Genomic DNA, 18,356 nt, shown 5'->3' with positions numbered 1-18,356 from the left:
CAAGTTCTCCAAGTTACAATTTTTGGTTAGGTAAAGACTTCTACTATCAGGCTTCGATAGTTAATATTAGCAAATATTAAGCGACTATCCAATCACATCATTTATGTAGATCCACCGCCCGCAGTGCATGCACCAAGGTGCCTTGTCCAGGTGTGTGCGCACGTGTGTGTACGTGTCTCGTTGATGAGCAGTGATAGGGCGCTTTTTACTCTTTTGGTTAAAGTTGCCAGATCACTAAGGTGGTGAGTCCGGCAAGGCAACTGATTTGCACACCTACGGCGGCTAGTCATTCATTGGCATATCCCTTGTTTCTTTCCTTAAAAATATCTTTTAACTCATAAACGAGATAACGTTTGTTGAGAGCGATCCAAGCCACTCAAATAGCTACAGCCGGACCGCAAAGTCCAACCTAGCCAGGGGACAAAGGCCACCGCCCGCGATTTACTTTAGTCAACGCACGTGGGACGCCCTTGCTTACAAACAAACGGCAAGGCAAAGCGCATGCGCTCCTGGCCGTGCCGCCTTCAGAGGTGGAGCTTATCACAGACCTGGGGCGCATGCGCTAAGGACTCTATCAGCGCCCCGCGACGGTTGTGGCGACTAAGATTTTGTCTGGGCAGCCGCGTGACCCTGGGTGAGTGTTCAGCAGCCGGACTGAAGGCCCGGTGGAGGTGCCTGCGCCTCGGGCTGCCCGTGTGGCCGTGCCTCCGCGCCGTGGGCTTCTAGCCCCCTTACCGCGGAGCCCATCTGAGCGAGCGGTAGTTTCTCCCACCCACGGGCCGGGTGTCTTCCGGCTGGCGCACCTGAAGCCGGAAGTGGCGCGTGGCGCATGCTCTCACCTGCGCGGGGGGCTGTCGCGGAGCCGGATCAGCCTCTGGCGCCTGCTTCTGGGTTTGTGAATGGGGACGGGCGTGCCGTGCACTCTTGGGTCTGGTTACGACAATGGCGTGCTTTGAGAGGGGGAGTCTGTGTGGTGCATGTCCAGCGCCATTCTCACTGATGCTAAGTTGAGTGGGTAGAATTGAGGCGTTGAATGCTGTAACCTGGGATCCCTCGTAGTGTCGTCCTCTTCCAAGCTCTCGTTATTTTCCTCCCGACTACGTCCTAATAGCTGTTTCTGCCAGGCCACCGCCTGCGTTGCTTTTTCTTTATTACTCATACAGTGGTCCAACAGGTCTTTTACGAGTATTTATTGGGTCCTGGTGTTGTCATCCGTCTTAAAACTGTTTGAGAGCCGTTTCAGTGAAATACAGTCTAAGAACAAGCTTTTTTTTTTACAGACTTGTGTGACTTGACCCTTCTTGCCTGCCCGTTCTCAAAACGGTGCTTACATACAGGTAGCTCGACACTACCAGAAGCCTCAAGTTTGTTTTCCCATCCTTGTAAAGTCTTGGGATGTATCTGAAGCATTCTGTGAGATTTGCACAGCGAAGGAGACTGTAACCAGCTCTTTAATTTGGTTACAAATAAGTTCTCACGGTGTTCTAGCCTTTCTCCATTATCTCAATTGCAGCAAGATACTAAGTCAGCTTTTGACCTTGATGAAATCCCATAAAGCCTTTGGAATGTTACTTTGTGTCAGAGTCCACCTCCGCTTCATGCCTGCCTACCTTCACAGTTTCACCTAGGTCTCTCTCTTACTGTGTACTTTGTTTTTATGGCCATCACCTCAGTTGTACTAATGTGTATCTATACTGTTGTCAACTTTTAAATTCCTGGCCTCCCTAAGGACTAAACTCTGTGCACAGAGGAACTAGTGTGCCTAATGCCTGGTGGAATTGAGTCAGTAACAACTTGTTAAAATTCGCGATTTATTCCACCTCTGAAATTTTAACAGTTTGATCAGAGCCTTCAAGTTTACCCTCCCCCCCCCCCCTTTTCTGGCTTTAGCTAGAAGCTCAAAGGCTTTTTGCCCTCTTCTGGTTCCTTTCTGACTAAAAAATAAAATAAAATAAAAACCCCGCCCTACCATGAACTCTGAGCTGTCACTTTAAATCCTCCCTTAAAAAAAAAAAAGATTTATTTATTTATTATATATACAATGCTTTGCTTGCATGTACCCCTACATGCCAGAAGAGGGCACCAGATCTCATTATAGATGGTTATGGACGACCATGTGGGTGCTGGGAATTGAACTCAGGACCTCTGGAAGAGCAGTCAGTGCTCCTAACCGCTGAGCCACCTCTCCAGCCCTCTAACTCCCCTTCTTAACGCCTTCAATTCTTATTCCTTTGTTCTACCACTTCTTTGACCATCCTAAGGAATGACATTTCTGTAAGGCCTGCTCATTACAGGGGGAGGGAACTGGACAGTGGGGGAGTGTGGGCAATGCATAATTTTGGAAAGCACACTCCTGCTGTATTCATTTCTCATCATCATCTGTTCTTAATGACATTTGTTCCAGATTCTCCCCCCTCCCCCCGCCCCCAACTTTGCCTGACTTAGGAAGCGCCCAGGGTTCTTCCTTATGGAGTCATCTTCTCTGTAGTCCACCTCAACTTCCCTTTCATCTGTGAACACTAGCAATCACTCTTCAGTCAGAGGCAGAGAAACATGTGCTGTGCCTTCTGGTCACTTCTATCTGGACCTTCCCTGGTTGCTCCACAATTTTCTGTTCAAGTCATCTCCTTATGACATTATATTGTTTTCTTGTCATCTGTATTTTTTTCTCTTCGCTTTCCAACAAAACCTCGGGTTATTTATCACTGTTTTTTTTTTCCCCCTTCTGTAGCCAGGGTTTAAAGAGGTAGGTTGCCCACCTTGTCATCCTTTGCCTTGCTGCCTGCTGGCCTCATCTGCTTTGTAGTTTTTGTGTCGCTTGCTTCCCTGATTCTTTCATTCAGTCACTTCTCACACCCTTCAGTTCTTGTTACTTGTTTTCAAACGGTAACTGTGTGGCCAGGCTGGCCTTGAACTCACCTTTGATGTAATGGTGGGGTAAAAGCAGAGCGTGTTTAGATGAAACTGCACTTTGAATTTGCTTCTTCTCGAGCTTGTGGTGAATGGTCCAGTTGTCGCTTGAGGACGATGGGCAGTGGCAGGGTGCTGCATCTCCCAGTGAGTCAGGTGGCCACGAGGTGAACAGCTGTCACTAGTTGAAACACACTGGAAACAGTGTTGTGTGTTTCTCTGAGATAAATGTCTACAGCTGGAATTTCTGGGCAAAGGTTACATCATTTAGTTTTGGATTAATATTTCTACATTGTCTCTGAAAGGGGTTGTACTAATTTATGTTCCCACCAACTGCATGTGGAGTGAATTCTTCTTTCTTATCTTAGTGTCTGTCTGACCTGCCAACCTGACAGGTGAGAAATTATTGTGCATTGAGATGGAGGGTTTTTTTTTTGTTACTGTTTATTTTGATATTAATTTTCTCCTCTTTTAACGCCTCCAGATTATTCCCACCCCCCTACCCACCCAGCTTCAGGTTCTTTTTCTCTTTCTCAAAATTAAAACCAAGAAAAACCAACAGAAAACAAGAATCAAAATAGACAAACTTAAAAAAAAAAAGATAATGACAAGAGAAAACAGAAGGACACACAAACAATACAGAGTCTGTTTTGTGTTGGCCAGCTACTCCTGGGCATAGGGCCTGCCCTGGAGTGTGGCTGATATCCCCAGGGACACTGATTCTCCCTTTCCTAGCAGGTATTGCTGCACATAGCTTGTTGGTTAGGGCTGGGCGCGCATCTTCTGCCCCTTCTCAGAGCTGGGATTTTGTCTGGTTTTAACCTGTGCAGGTCTTGCACATGCGTCAGCCTGAGTTCCTATGTGTGTCTGACCTGTTGTGCTTAGAAGACACTGTTTCCTTGGAGTCATCCATGCCCTCTGACCCATACAGTCTTTCCCCCACTTTGTCCATATAGATCCCAGGCTTTGAGGGTAGAGATTTGATAAAGACATCTGACATGGAGTTCTCGTCTGAGGATTTTAAACTTAATCTTTGAAGTTCTGATGTGCTCCAGTTATCGGATGGGTGTACAGCTCAGAAGTCTCAAGTGTGGTTCCTATAGGAATTCTTACATCACTGATACTGTGCTATGCAGTTGGCCATGCTACTCCAACATAAAGCATTTGTGCAGCGAAGATGCTAATTGGCAAGACAGCAACTGGTCCATTTCACCTGTCTTAGAACATTCTGTGACTGGCGCTCAGGTGGCTGCCCATATGCCCGTTGTTGCTGTTACTGTGGTTATCTTGGTTAGCTTTTCTTGCTTATTATCATTTGTACTCTTTAAAGAACTTAGTACTTAGAAACTTGAATTTATTTAACTGGAAGGTTATTGATGTTTTGAGACGTTTATGCATTTAACATATTTAAGAAAATGTATAATGATCAATTTTATATAACCAAAAGTCTCATCAGTGTTTTTCTTTTCCTTTTAGATAGTTTGTAGAGGATGCCTCACAAGGAAACCCCCAACTCAACTCAGCATGTCAGTGCTAACAGAGACACACCAGTTGGGCTGGAGAGTGGTGGGGTGTTGGAGGCCGGGGAGTGCCTCTCCTCTGCTTCCTGTGATTTCGGGCCGTCCACATCCGATGAAGCTTGTGTGTTGGCAGCCACAAGGCGAGGGCCAGCCCTGCTCCACATTGATCGGCATCAGATCCCTGCCGTGGAGCCCAGTGCTCAGGCCCTGGAGTTGCAGGGTCTGGGTGTGGACGTCTATGACCAGGCCACACTGGAGCAAGGCGTGCTTCAGCAGGTGGACAGTGCGATGCACGAGGCCAGCCACGCGGCCCAGATTGCCGATGCAGAGAAGGAGTATCAGTCAGTCCTGGACGACCTCATGTGAGTTTGTATTGAAATATGACAGGAAAATTCGGGTAATAGGAAGCTGAGCTCCATAGAACCTCTCACTTGGGAAACATTGGTTAAGCCAGTTGTCATTTTGCCTTCTGAGCTCCTGCCCCTCCCTTCAGGAATAGTGCCTATAGGTAGGGGCAGATCAGCTGCTGAAAGCCTGCCCTTGCCTAGGGCCCTGAAGACAAAGGCTGTCCTGAATGCACATGCTGAGTGCTCTTAGGAGTGAGTTCTGGGAGTTTCATTTTGAAATACAGGGAACACTTTTCACCCATCATCGCCTTTTTCTCTCTCCTATGGTTTGTAGTTTGCTGTTCCCAAACAATGTTTTTATTCTTTTGGCAATTTTTCAGACTTTAATTTATAAAAATATTGAGAATCAATTCCCTGTTCTTCAATTTTTTGTGTCCTATTTTTGGCTGTAAAGAGAGATTCAGTCTTGTGGAGACTTCATTTGTGCTGAAGAGAAGAGAGACATGGGTTCTGCTGGGTGAAATATTTTGGTGGGGAAGGTGTAGGCCAGCTGAGAGAGAGAGAGGCCAAGGCAGGGAGGAAGTGACGTGAGGAAGGTGTAGGTCAGCTGAGAGAGAGGCCAAGGCAGGGAGGCAGTGATGTGGGAAGGTGTAGGCCAGCTGAGAGAGAGAGAGAGGCCAAGGCAGGGAGGCAGTGATGTGGGAAGGTGTAGGTCAGCTGAGAGAGAGAGAGGCTAAGGCAGGGAGGCAGTGATGTATGGTACTCACTCCTGTGTGATGTCTAGGTCAGACCTAAAAGAAAGCAACTAGACTTGCCTGGGTGAAGGAAGGGGCAACCTCAGTGCATGGCTGGGGAGGGAGGCAGGTGAGTCAGCATAGAGCTGGACGTGTTACCCCGTTGGAGGGGCTGTGTCTAAGTTTCTATAGATGCTCAAAGGACATGTTTTCTGTTAACAGTTCCTTGATAGGTTTTTTTTGTTGTTGTTGTTTCTAATTGTTTGATTTTTTAAAAAAATTGGAATCATTATTATTATTATTATCGGGTTTTGGCCCTTGAGTAGCACATCTTTTTGCTTAAGTGTTTTGAAACCTTCTGTGTTTCTGCGCGGTGGCCTTCTATGATTGGTTGACCTTGGAACTATGTCCACTTTCTATAGAGGTGTCAGAGGAGAATGCTATGGAGTTACTGCCTTAGATAGCCAGTGACTTGCATTGTTGCCCTGAAATCTGCAAAGAATACAAACAGCAAATTATGAGATTGAGTTTTTTCTTTTAAAAATTAGAAGCAGCAATTTTGTAGCATTTTAGGAGCAACTAATTTCCAATTGTTTTCTCTTTACATCATGAAGTTTACTGTTACAGTAGAGGAATTTCCAGTTCTGTGAAGGGAAAATATTTTCATAGACAAGTGATTTAGCTAAGAAAATCATTAAGCATTTTTAGCACTTTTTCAAACTTTGGGAGCTTCTGTGACGTGTATCAGTTTATTTATTTATTTTTTCACATATAAAAGGAGACTTGGGTTGAGTTCTGTCCTTATCCCACTGTCTTGAATAGAGTAGACAACTAGAAAAAATGCTTGTAGAAGAAACGAGTCAGTTTCCAAACAGGCATGGGCTGATTTAAACCTCCCAAAGAAGAGACTAGTTCTGTTATTTACTTTACATCTCTAATCTATTTGTGGCCATCAACGCATTCTACTTTAGTTTTGTTTGTATTTTAGCTCATAAGAAGTAAAATGGACATTTTTAACAGTTTTCTCTACTTCATGCTATGAAACTGTTACCATGGAGAACAACAGACAATTCTTATTTTTCAGGTCATGTACAACATCCCTGAGGCAAATCAATAAAATTATTGAGCAACTTAGCCCTCAGGCTGCCACCAACAGGGCTATCAACAGGAAGCTGGATTCCGTGAAACGGCAGAAGTATAACAAGGTGATGCCGAGCAACCTACTGAGTGCTGCAGCAAAGAAAGTCACGACTTAAGGCCGTTCCAGAGCTTAGGAAGTCTGCTGGGAGTGCATGTTATGTGAGACAGTGTCATAGTAGAAAAACAGTTCTTAAAAGGATTTATTTTTAAGCGTATGAGTGTTTTGCCTGCATTTATGTATGTGCACCGTGTGCATGCCTGGTGTCTGCAGAGGCCAGAAAAAGGCACCCGCTCTCTTGTAACTGGAGTTACAGATAGCTGTGAGCTACCATGTGGGTGCTAGCAACTGAACCCAGGACATCTGTAAAAGTAGTAAATTGCTCTTAACTTCTGAGCTACCTCTCTAGTCCCACAATAGAAAAATTTGGGGTGCATTTTATATGTGTGATCTGTCAGCTCTGCTATGTAGTATATTTACATGCCTGCATGCCATGCCTCCATCCATCCACATGGGAGAGTAGTAGTTCTTGTGTGGTTTTGCATGCTTTCTCACTTCTCTCATGGTCTTCCCTGTCACCACTTTACCACTTCAGCTTGGGATCTGGCCTCTCTCTCAGTGCCTTTGTTGTGTCCAGACCTGGCTGTCTTGCTCAAGTCTCGCTTACCCCTTGCCGTCTCCTTGTGTCCTGTAGATACAGCGTCACGGCTCACGTGCTCCCTCTCTGCTTTGGGTCTAGGTAGCATAGCCTCACGGGGCTGCCCTCAGAGGCAGGGAGCTCAAGGCTGAAAGGAACTGTGACCTAATACTGCTCTTCTGAGGCTTTTAAGAATGGGATTTATATACAGCTTTCTGAAGTTTGAAACATTTTTGGGGGGATTTGTATACCACCTTGTACTGATTCATGCCAGTATCTGGGAATGACCTGTGTTGATGGTTTCAGTTCTGATAGCAGTATGTGTCCTTGTGCTTGCAGTTGCCTCACGGCAGCGTGTGGAATACTTGTGCCTCTCTATTATGATAATGAGGGCTGTGTGTGGACTCAGTGCATTCGGCCTTCCCTTTATTTCCCTGTACAGCCCATTGTCTCACCCAGCTCTTCATCTCTACAGTTGCAGCCCAGATGTCTGAGCCAGCAGTAGTTCAGTGTGGGTGGAGCCTTTATAAATCAGCAAGGGGACATGGCTTCTTGTGGGCTGGGATCTTAAGGTGGAGAGGACCAAACTTTAAGTGACTGGTCTAACCTAATTATCTTTCCCTTTCTTTCTTTCTTTCTTTCTTTCTTTCTTTCTTTCTTTCTTTCTTTCTTTCGTTTTTTTGAGACAGGGTTTCTCTGTGTAGCCCTTGCTGTCCTGGACTCACTTTGTAGACTAGGCTGGCCTTGAACTCACAGAGATTCACCGGCCTCTGCCTCCTGGTTTATTTATTTATTTTTTAGGTTCCCTGTGTTTCTTTAGCTAGACCTTAGTGTTTAGGATTTTTAGAGGGAAAGTGTTTTATAAGTTGGATTGCGGAGAAGACTGAGAAAACAACCAACTGCAAGTCATGGTAGCACACTGCATGTGCTTGCCTTTGCCCTCACCCTGAGGCTAGAGAGCCAGCCCTTGATGCACGAGGCAAGACTCCTCTCCATGAAGACAGTGGAAGCCCTTGAGGTCTGGTTAGTTGAGAGGCTGTAGGAAGCCCACACGCCTGAGTTCTGATAATGTCAAGGGAGACAAAAAGGGAGCCAGAGGTACTTGGGGGGAAAGGCATAGCAAAATGTCTTTCAAAGTTTCTGACGGGGCAGAATACTACATAGGATGCTATTCACTGCCAGTTCTCAATGGGCATGACTCTTTAACATGTTAAGCTTTTGTATTTTTGTTTATCACTCCAGCTTGTTGCCTGCTGTAGCCTGTTGGCTGCCAAGGTCAGAAACAGAGTTTAGTGATGTAACCAGAGTGTATAGAGGGAACCCAGAGAACATTTTCACCTCTTAAGTCAGTACCTGTGGCCTCAGTGCTCAGGCCCAAGCATGTGGGCAGGTTTGGGCATGGCTGGCTGTGCAGGCCTGCTCAAGGCTGCGATGCTGCAGGGAAGTGGAAGCTGCTCCAATAGGGCTCTCTAGTGATGCTACCATGTGGGCTTTCTGTTTCACTTTTAGTTTACTCTTAATTAAAATTTTAAAATTTTGTGCAAGCGTTCATAGATAACAATAAACCACTGTGTTGTATATCTTGTATTTGGGGTTTACAATTTAAGGAACAACAGCTAAAGAAGATAACTGCAAAACAGAAACGTCTTCAGGCCATCCTCGGAGGGGCTGGGGCCCAACTGGAACTGGATCATGCCAGCCTGGAGGAGGACGATGCAGGTGAGGATGCTGGGGCAGCTGGCCGTGCTCTTAATTAATGCCTGGTTCAGGGGAAGTGTCTTGTGAGTATTTTTCTCAGTTTTGGGAATAGCAATAGCTTTGTAGGTAGGTCTGGGGAAATCTTATTCTCCTGTGGACCTTGAGCTCTTAAATGACACATGCTGTTTAGAGACTGAAAAAAAAATGTTAACCTGGTTCTTTAGTGGCTACTGATGCACATTTAGTGTTAGGCTTAACAAATAAAAAATTTAGACATTTGAATATATGCAACTTGATGAAGAGAATGAGCATCTTGATTGGGTCCATTTTGTAACCCTAGCATCTTGTGTCAGCACCTGTAGGATTGTTCTCTGTGTCCGGCATCCTCAGTTAGCATCTGTAGGATTGTTCTCTGTGTCCGGCATCCTCAGTTAGCGTCTGAAGGATTGTTCTCAGTATCCGGCATCCTCAGTTGGCGTCTGTAGGATTGTTCTGTGTCTGGCATCCTCAGTTAGCGTCTGTAGGATTGTTCTGTGTCCGGCATTCTCTGTTAGCGTCTGTAGGATTGTTCTCAGTGTCCGGCATCCTCAGTTAGCGTCTGTAGGATTGTTCTGTGTCCGGCATCCTCAGTTAGCGTCTGTAGGATTGTTCTCAGTGTCCGGCATCCTCAGTTAGCATCTGTAGGATTGTTCTGTGTCCGACATTCTCAGTTAGCGTCTGTAGGATTGTTCTGTGTCCAGCATCCTCAGCGTCTGTAGGATTGTTCTGTGTCCGGCATCCTCAGTTAGCGTCTGTAGGATTGTTCTGTGTCCGGCATCCTCAGTTAGCGTCTGTAGGATTGTTCTGTGTCCGGCATCCTCAGTTAGCGTCTGTAGGATTGTTCTGTGTCCGGCATCCTCAGTTAGCGTCTGTAGGATTGTTCTCTGTGTCCAGCATCCTCAGTTAGCGTCTGTAGGATTGTTCTCTGTGTCCAGCATCCTCAGTTAGCGTCTGTAGGATTGTTCTTACTTTAATGAGCATGGTGGGCCTTCTAAGCACTCATTCTGTTAAGGAAAGACATTAACGTTATATCATGGCCAGGATTTCATATAAAGTCCTCTTTGGGGTGGCTATGCTTTGGAAAATCTCTTGGAAAAACATATATGCTCCGGAGCTAAATGTTTCTTTTTTTGTGTCTGTATTTACACACTGTTGGTTATTGCTTGGCCAGTTCCTGGGTGGAATATAGATTAAAGCTGAAAGTGTCTTAGAGTTTGGCTGACCAGGCAAATATTCTCCACTAGCTCCTGGAACTTTTTTTCATATAGACAAGCAGATTGGTATGAGGAATGTAACAGTGGGGGGGTGGGGGGAAATGTGCTATTCCTTCCCCCCCCCCCCCTTAGCAAGATCTTACTGTATAGCCCAGGCTGGTCTGAAATGGTGCTCTTTCAGCATCAGGTGTGTGTCCTGACCCCTGGCTTTAGATTTGCTTTTTAAGTTCATTGTCATGTGATCCATTAGTCCTGCCATCAGCGCTGTCTTGGGCCCTGGATTGCTCACTGATAAGGAGATCCATCCCTGGCCGTTGTCTAAAGCTGTTCTTAGTGCTCCTGGTGCTTTGGTAGAGTTTTGTGCAGAGTTCACAGAGACCTCCCCGAATCCTGCAGCCTCCTTCCACCTCTGCGGAGTTGAGGCTGCTGATAGCAGCTGATACTGCCTGCGCCTTGAGAGCATATTACACCCCTGTCTCCTTCATCCTTTCTGTCCTCTGGTTCTGGGTAGTTATTTTTGCTTAGCTTATCCGGTAGTATCTTAAATGCTGATACTGCTTAAGACTTGTCAGTGCTCGTGTTGTTTCCTCTCTGAGTATCTCATCCATTTCCTGTGGGTTTTGTAACCACTTAGGATCTGACATCTTACAATCCTGTAGCCCTCCTTTTCTTCTGAACTCTTGCTTCCCAGGATACTTTTCTATCTGACCACTAACCATCACTGGAGACTGGGTTCTCTCTTTGTCCTTTTTCTTTTTCCCTTTCTCTGTCTGCAGAGGCCATAGAGCTGAGTGCCAGAGCAGCCAGGCCTTGGGGGCCCAGCTCTGTACTGTGGATGTGGCCCTCTCAGCCCATCTGAAGCCCTCTGCTGCTCACATGCTTTTCTGAGGACACGCTTCACTGCTTTCCACATGGTGATTATGCGGCAGCCCTTTGCTGCATGTAGGTGGGATGAAGACAGATCGCAAGCACTGAGATCTGGCTTGCCAGTGTGATCGGCAGGGCAGCAGGCATGTACGCTCACCCACGCTGTTTAGCAGGGTACGAGGTACTGTAGGAATAGAAGAAAGCCCAAAGAGAAAGGTAGGAAGTAAAGAGTCCATCATTATTCACAGCTGTATGATGATTTTAGTGATAGTGTTGGATATATACTACATAAAATTAGTAGTTTTTGTATGCCAGGTAAAATAAAACTTAATAAAGATGCCAGTTGTAATCCAGATACTTAGAAATAAATTTTAGTTAAAAAAAAAGTAGTTTGGCAATGTTTTATAGATTTAAAAACTGCAAAATGTTATTCACTAAAAAAAAAGCCTGCTCAGGTAAGTGGAGAGATTTATTATGGTTGAGGTTGGGTGATGCAGTATTATAAAAATGTCATTTCTAGCCTGTTGTAATTTCAGTACTACCCCAATACAGATTTGAGCCTGTTTTACCACTCTTTACCCAATAAAAGAAAAGAACAAAATGCCAACAAGTGGTATAAAACTGTAGTGAGTGATTAAGACAGTGTGGTATTGGCATAAGGATGCTCAGGCAGGGTGGTGGATGGAATAGAAGACTCGGGAAGCAGGCCCACCTATGATGAAGTCTTTTGATGAATAATACTAATCTGAATTATTGTGAAATTTCATACTAATATGAAAAGAAAATGAATCTTGAACCATTAAATTGTGTACAAAATATATCTCAAGCAGATCATAGGTCTGATGTTAATGATAAAAAAACTTTGATAACAGGCTGCAGAGATGGCTCAGAGGTTAAGGGCACTGGCTGCTCTTCCAGAGGTCCTGAGTTCAATTCCCAGCAACCACATGGTGGCTCACAGCCATCTTAATAAGATCTGGTGCCCTCTTGTGCCATGCAGGTGTACATGCAGGCAGAACACTATACGTAAATAATAAATAAATAAATAAATAAATAAATAAATATTGATATATTAAAAAAAAAACTTTGAGAACATAACACAGGGAAAACATTTTTGATCCTGGGGGGCAGGGGAGGCAAAGACTGAAGCAAGACCAAAAATGTGCATACGGAAGAAAATAGTTTGTTAAGTGGACTCTAATGACAGCCAAGTGTCTGCCTGGGCCTTAGACTGGGGGAAGGGGGCTGCAGAGTAGGTAGGAGACGACAGCTGTAGAACATGCAAAGGACTTGAATTTGGGCGTTGTTTTTGTTTTGTTTTGTTTTTTTGAGACAAGGTTTCTCTGGGTAGCCTTGGCTGTCCTGGACTCTCTTTGTAGACCAGGCTGGCCTCGAACTCTGAGCAGTCTGCCTGCCTATCCTTCCCTGAGTGCTGGGATTAAAAGGCACGTGCCACCACGTCCGCCTGGACTTGAATTTGTAATGTATGAAAACTAGTAAAAGACTAAGACAGACTAAGAACAAGACTGTATACAAAGCAGTTGTCCATAGACCTGTGGATCTGAGAGGCCCTCTTTTTTCACTGGGAATCAGAAAACCATGGGGTGACATAGACTAAACCGATCTGAACTTTCAAACACTATTGAAACTTTGGCTGGTGACACTTTGCAAATCTTATCATCAGTGTCTACTAAAGCTTAACACTCTAAATATCAGATGCATGCTCCTATTGAAGGATGTATACCGGCGTACTCATGGCAGCCTCTTCTAAAACCCAGCCAAACCTCGAAGCCACCTAAACTACATTAATAGTGGAAAGAGAAAATGGCAGAGCCACAGAATACTATTATCAGTCAGTTAATGACTTTCAGCTGGATCTCACATGCCAGGCATAGCAGGCAGGCAGGAACACCGAGCTGTGCAGGAGTCATCCTTAGAGTCAGGCCTGTCAGTATCTGAGGGGAGGCTGGAGGCTGAGGAGGTGGTGTGGAGGGTGCATGGGAACACTAGTAATTTCTATTACTTGATGTAGATGCTGAAGTGTAAATATAGCTTCTTGGTTTTGCTTCTGAATATTCGTGGAGCTTATGATTTGTGTACTCTGATGTATATTGTATTTCAGTGCAAGGTTGGTGAAAACTGGCTGTAGTGATGGTGGCTTATTGCTTTCCTATGACATGATAAAGTGTCTTTCTGGAGGTCAGCTTCGGTTAGGAAGGGGGTGTTTCTGGGTGACTGTACTTGGTGTATCTTCATGTTTAGTTCATTTCATTATTCATATCACATATCTATCATGGTGTTATCTAGTAGGTGTGTGTGTGTGTGTGTGTGTGTGTGTGTGCACATGTGAGTGTGCATGTGTGAGTGTGCACGTGTGAGTGTGGGGACCAGAAGAGGATATCAGGAGTTTTCCTCTGTGGTTCTTTACCTTATATCTCGAGATAGGGTTTCTTGTCGAACCCAGGGCTTGCTGTCTCAGGGAGGCTGTCTCAGGGAGGCTGGCTAGCCAGTGAGCCTTCAGGGTCCACTTGCCTCTGCCCCTGATGTGAGGGTTACAGTACTGTGACCATGCCTGGCTTTACATGGGTACTAAGGATTTAAACTTAGGTCCTTATATTTTCAGAGAAAAGCCATCTTCCCAGCTCTCTGGTCGACCTGTCTGCCTTGAGAGGAACACTCTTTGCTGCTCAGTATTCTGACCATTGTCACATCCAGCTATTGAGCACTCACCGTATCCCAGCCATGGAATTCAGTTTCCTCATATTTGAAGTTGCACCAGGCATGTCACACCTGTGTCCTGGGCCACATGTATCCCTAGATAGCTGGAAATGCAGCCCAACTGGTTGACAGTGTCTGGTGGCACTGTTGAAAGGTTAGACAGTCTGTTAGAAGTGACTGGTAGTGACCAAGTGCGGCAAGCGCAGAGCTAGCACTTGATGTCTGTTTTAGATAGGCACGCTGATTCCTTAGGCAGCTAAGGGCCATCTGAAGGGCAAAGCAGTGGCATGGAATGTGGGGGATCCCTTCTCATGGCCTACTTCTTAATTGATAAGGAGACACAGCTAAGCTTGTTATTTATAACCAGTAATACATAGATAAGCCTGCCTTTGTACACACAATATGACTATAATGTGATACATTTTTATTTAAACTCAAAGTTAGACAAAAGAACTAATATATAGTAAAGTAAACATTTAGTGTATTTATGGAGTGTCAAGTGTTTTTTGTTTTTTGAGACAGGGTTTTTCTGTGTAATAGTGTGGTAGCTCTGCCTGCCTGGACTCACTTTGTAGACCACACTGGCCTCAAACTCATGAAGATCCACCTGCCTTTGCCTCCCGAGCCACCATGTCCAGCTGTCATGTGATATTTCAATGCATATATATTATGTAGTATGTAAATTAGGTTAAACATTTGTCTTCTCAAACATTTAACATTTTTATATGATTAAAAACATCTAAAACCCTTACTCCAGCTATTGAAACCCACATGCATGTTGCTGTCTGCACCCCTCCTACTGTGGAATGGTACCACAGACTTGCTGCTTGTATTCAGCTGGGACGTAGTACACGGATCAGCCTTCTCTTTCCTCCCTGAAGTTCTTCTCAGCCCTTGACTTTGTGAAGATCCGCTCTTCTCCAGTCCACACATGGGGGAGAGCACACAGTACTTGTCTTTCTCTGCCTGGCTTGTTTCACTTCACATAATCTTCAGTTCTTTTGTAGGTGTAGTATTGTCATCCTTTTAAAGAATGGCTGCATAGTGTTCTGTGGTGTATGTGTTCCACACAAGTGTCATGTTTTGAGGACAAGTTACTGAGAAATCATCTTTTTAAACAGGAATATGTTACACGTGGGATGTAAATGCCGCAATAAACTTTATTTTGGAAGCTATTGGAAAGACTTACTCTCTGTGAATGAGTGATGTTTCCTGTGTACTCTTGGAGAGTTTTACCCAAGTCTTCATTGTTTCCCTTTCAGAGCCAGGGCCATCATGTCTTGGCAGTATGCTCATGCCTGCCCAGGAGACCGCCTGGGAAGAGCTTATCCGCACTGGCCAGATGACACCATTTGGTACCCCAGCCCCTCAGAAAGAGGAGAAAAAGCCTAGAAAAATAATGCTCAATGAAGTATCAGGCTTTGAAAAATACTTGGCAGACCAAGCACAACTGTCGTTTGAAAGGAAGAAACAAGCTGCTAACAAAAGAGCAGCTAAAAAAGCCATGGCCAAATCTGAGCCACACCCAGGACCAGACGGAAGCAAGCCAAAGCCGGGAGGCCAGGCCTTCTCTCAGGCAGATAGGCGCTTGAAGAAGCACATCAGGAAACTCCAGAAGAGGGCACTGCAGTTCCAGGGGAAAGTGGGATTGCCAAGGGGGAAGAAACCTCTGGAGCCTGAGGTGAGGCCAGAGGCTGAGGGAGACACCGAGAGTGAGGCGTCAGGGTCCTTTCCCACCTATGGGGAGGAGGAGGAAGAACAGGAGGAGGAGGAGGAAGGGGTAGCCAGCCTATCCTCCGATGACATCAGCTATGAACTGAAGCCTCTTCGGAAGGGCCAGAAATACCAGAAGAAAGTCCCGGTGCAGGAGGATGATGATGACTTCTTCCCGAGTTCTGGGGAGGAAGATGAAGCTATGGAAGGAAAAGGAGGAGGTCGCAAGGTAGCGAGGTGCCGGGACGACGGAGATGAGGATTCTTATAAGCAGCGGTTAAGGTCAGTGTGCAGGCTTGTGCTACTCACTGCATGTGAGGCCTTTTAAAGATGTTAGCATTCTAGATCCATCTTGTACTAGACCCCTGGGTGTGCAGGAGCTGAGCTTGCTGCCTCAGCTCCCAGGAGCCTGGTCATGGAGTCCTTAGTGGAGCTGGCCCCAAAGACTTCAGAGGCAGGGCTGGCATGAAGAGCCATGGGGAAGAGCTGAGAGGCCTGACCTGAGTTGCATGGTCTTTTTTTTTTAAAAAAATATTTATTACATATACAGTGCTCTGCCTACATGTACATCTGCAGGCCAGAGGAGGGCATCAGATCACATTGTAGATGGTTGTGAGCCACCATGTGGTTGCTGGGAATTGAACTCATGACCTCTGGAAGAAGTCAGTGCTTTTAACCGCTGAGCCATCTCTCTAGCCTCGAGTTGCATGGTCTTACTCCTGCAGGAAGTGTTGTGGAAGGAAAAGGCGGTACTGTCCCTTGGTTTTGTTTTTGCTTTTTAATGAGGTATGATAGTTACTTTAGATAAATTACCTTCAGAAAAAGAGCTAAAGCTTGTGTTTTGTATGAGAGAATATGCTTTTTCTCCAATCCCTCCTCTCTTGATTGTGAGGAAATAGTTGTCTACAGAATTGTAGATCACCATAATGCTGAAGATACACTGTGTACACAGCACGTCTCCCTTGCTGCCTTTGCCATTGCTGAGACTGAGTTGGCTTTTACCCTGAGGCCTTTGTCAGCACTTGGTGTGAGATGAGAGGCAGTGAGCTTTCACACGGAGTTAGTCACCATGGCTGCGTAGTTTCTGTGAGCCAGGAAAGCACCTCATACACTGTAGGCACAGGGCTCTGTAGGAATTCTGCTTCGGTCAGAGGAGAAAAAGAACCATGGTACTTTTAGATTATTTACTCTTTGGATGGCTTTGGCCAATTCTCAACAGTGCTTTTATTTCGCAATGAGAAGAAAGCTAGTTGATAGTGTTTAAAGTAGATTTCCATAGGCCTTCCTGGGAAAGTTGACCTGTTGATTTTCTTTACTTCAGATCTGCCATAACCTAGTCCAAACTCCACATACATTTTCTTAAAAGTAACTGGCGGCCCAGTGGGACTGCCATTCTATTAGCTCCTGTGTGGTAGTACATTGATAGGAAGGGGCTTATGTTTGTCACTTCCCACTGCAGCCTTCGTTAGTGTGCACACCTAATAGCTGCGTGCTTGAGGACTACTGTTCAGCACTCTTAGAAGAGTCAATAGTGTCAGTCTTTACTGTAGAAAATTAATAAAAATGTTAATCATAACATATTGATTTTAAATGGAGCAATATATAGTCTTCTCATTAAACTGGGTCAATATTAAATATATTTTAAACATAGCAATTTATTTTGATTGAATTTTAAATATGGGTATAGTTTAATTTCATGGCAATAAGTTTTCTTTAATAATGTTAAGATTGTAAAACAATTTATTATTTCCAAAGCCATATCGTAATCCATTTTTTGCTAAAGTTACAGTAAAATCTCAAATGAATTTCAGAAATATCAATAATTCTTAATTGCCACCAAAATACGATGGCTCTTAAAATTTTATAGCTAGTTATTAAGGCTGTTAAGCGGTAGATATACACATTGAAATGTTTATATTACATCTCCTTTGGTGCTCTTTTGATTGGGGGATGTGAAAGTAGAGTGCTAAGAACTGAGAAGCATATTAATGTTTGAAATTTGCCTGTCATCGAATTCTGTTCCTCATTGCTGCTCTTTGCAGACAGATTGAGCTGTGGCGGTAGTCCTTGGACTGAAAAGAGCCTCAGGTTGCTGATCACAGACTGATGAGAATGGTCAGAATAAATCTGTAGTTTACAGTGTAGAAAACATTAGAAAAAACAACAACAAACTGGTTAAAGTTTAAGCATACCTTCTTTAGAACTGGACACCAGCGGTTAGAATCCTTCTTTCTCTGACGAGCCCCAAGCTCTCAGCTCAGTCTAGGATGCTCTAACCACTTGCAGGCTGTGCCTATACTGTCCCCTCCCCTGTCTTTCTTACTCCTTCCATGCACTCCAGTCCTCAGGTAGGCCCCAGGAACTTCTGCAGATCAGATCTCTGACTATCCTAAGCAGGAGCTGTGCTGAGAAGCAGATGTTTGTGGGCTCTTACTCTTGCTGGAGGTACACAGGTATCCATTAGGACTGGCTTTCCTAACATAATGCTGGTGTTCCAGAGATTTCCAACACACCCATGCTTTGAGTTATCTGAGTCTTGGCAAGACACAGGTCTACTTGCCTAGTCAAGGCTGGACAGTAGGACAGAATACTAACTTTCCCAGCATGGTGGTCTAGTCAGTGTACCAGTGCCTGTGTGAGGTGTACTCATTTCCCAGTTGTGATGCAAGGCCAGCTCTGTTGCTTGGTCTTTGCTTCCAAGACCAGTGCATGTCTGCATCCTGGGCCTGGCTTTGAGGATTGCTGGTAAGAAGTCAGTCCATGGGCTGTTTGTTAGTGGACCCTATATAGTATGAAGGGGGCAATGAATGCAGATGAGGTA

The 18,356-nt window shown here is 44.9% G+C and overlaps 1 protein-coding gene across 1 annotated transcript in view; it reads left to right on the top strand.

The window, feature by feature from the left end:
• Window positions 1-521: 521 nt before the first annotated feature.
• The window catches only part of ERCC6 (ERCC excision repair 6, chromatin remodeling factor), a 73,303-nt gene continuing 55,468 nt past the window's right edge, over window positions 522-18,356 (top strand). The window contains exons 1-5 of the mRNA XM_084794824.1: window positions 522-634; window positions 4,387-4,792; window positions 6,596-6,716; window positions 8,894-9,005; window positions 15,085-15,817. Coding sequence (XP_084650950.1) covers window positions 4,401-4,792; window positions 6,596-6,716; window positions 8,894-9,005; window positions 15,085-15,817 — 1,358 coding nt within the window. The 5' untranslated portion in view covers window positions 522-634; window positions 4,387-4,400. The remainder of the gene's footprint in view (window positions 635-4,386; window positions 4,793-6,595; window positions 6,717-8,893; window positions 9,006-15,084; window positions 15,818-18,356) is intronic.

This window comes from Acomys minous, assembly GCF_964271855.1.
Source record: "Acomys minous genome assembly, chromosome: 9".
Lineage (NCBI taxonomy): Eukaryota > Metazoa > Chordata > Mammalia > Rodentia > Muridae > Acomys > Acomys minous.
The sequence above is the reverse complement of the archived record's forward strand: the minus strand, read 5'-3'. Positions and strand labels throughout refer to the sequence as shown.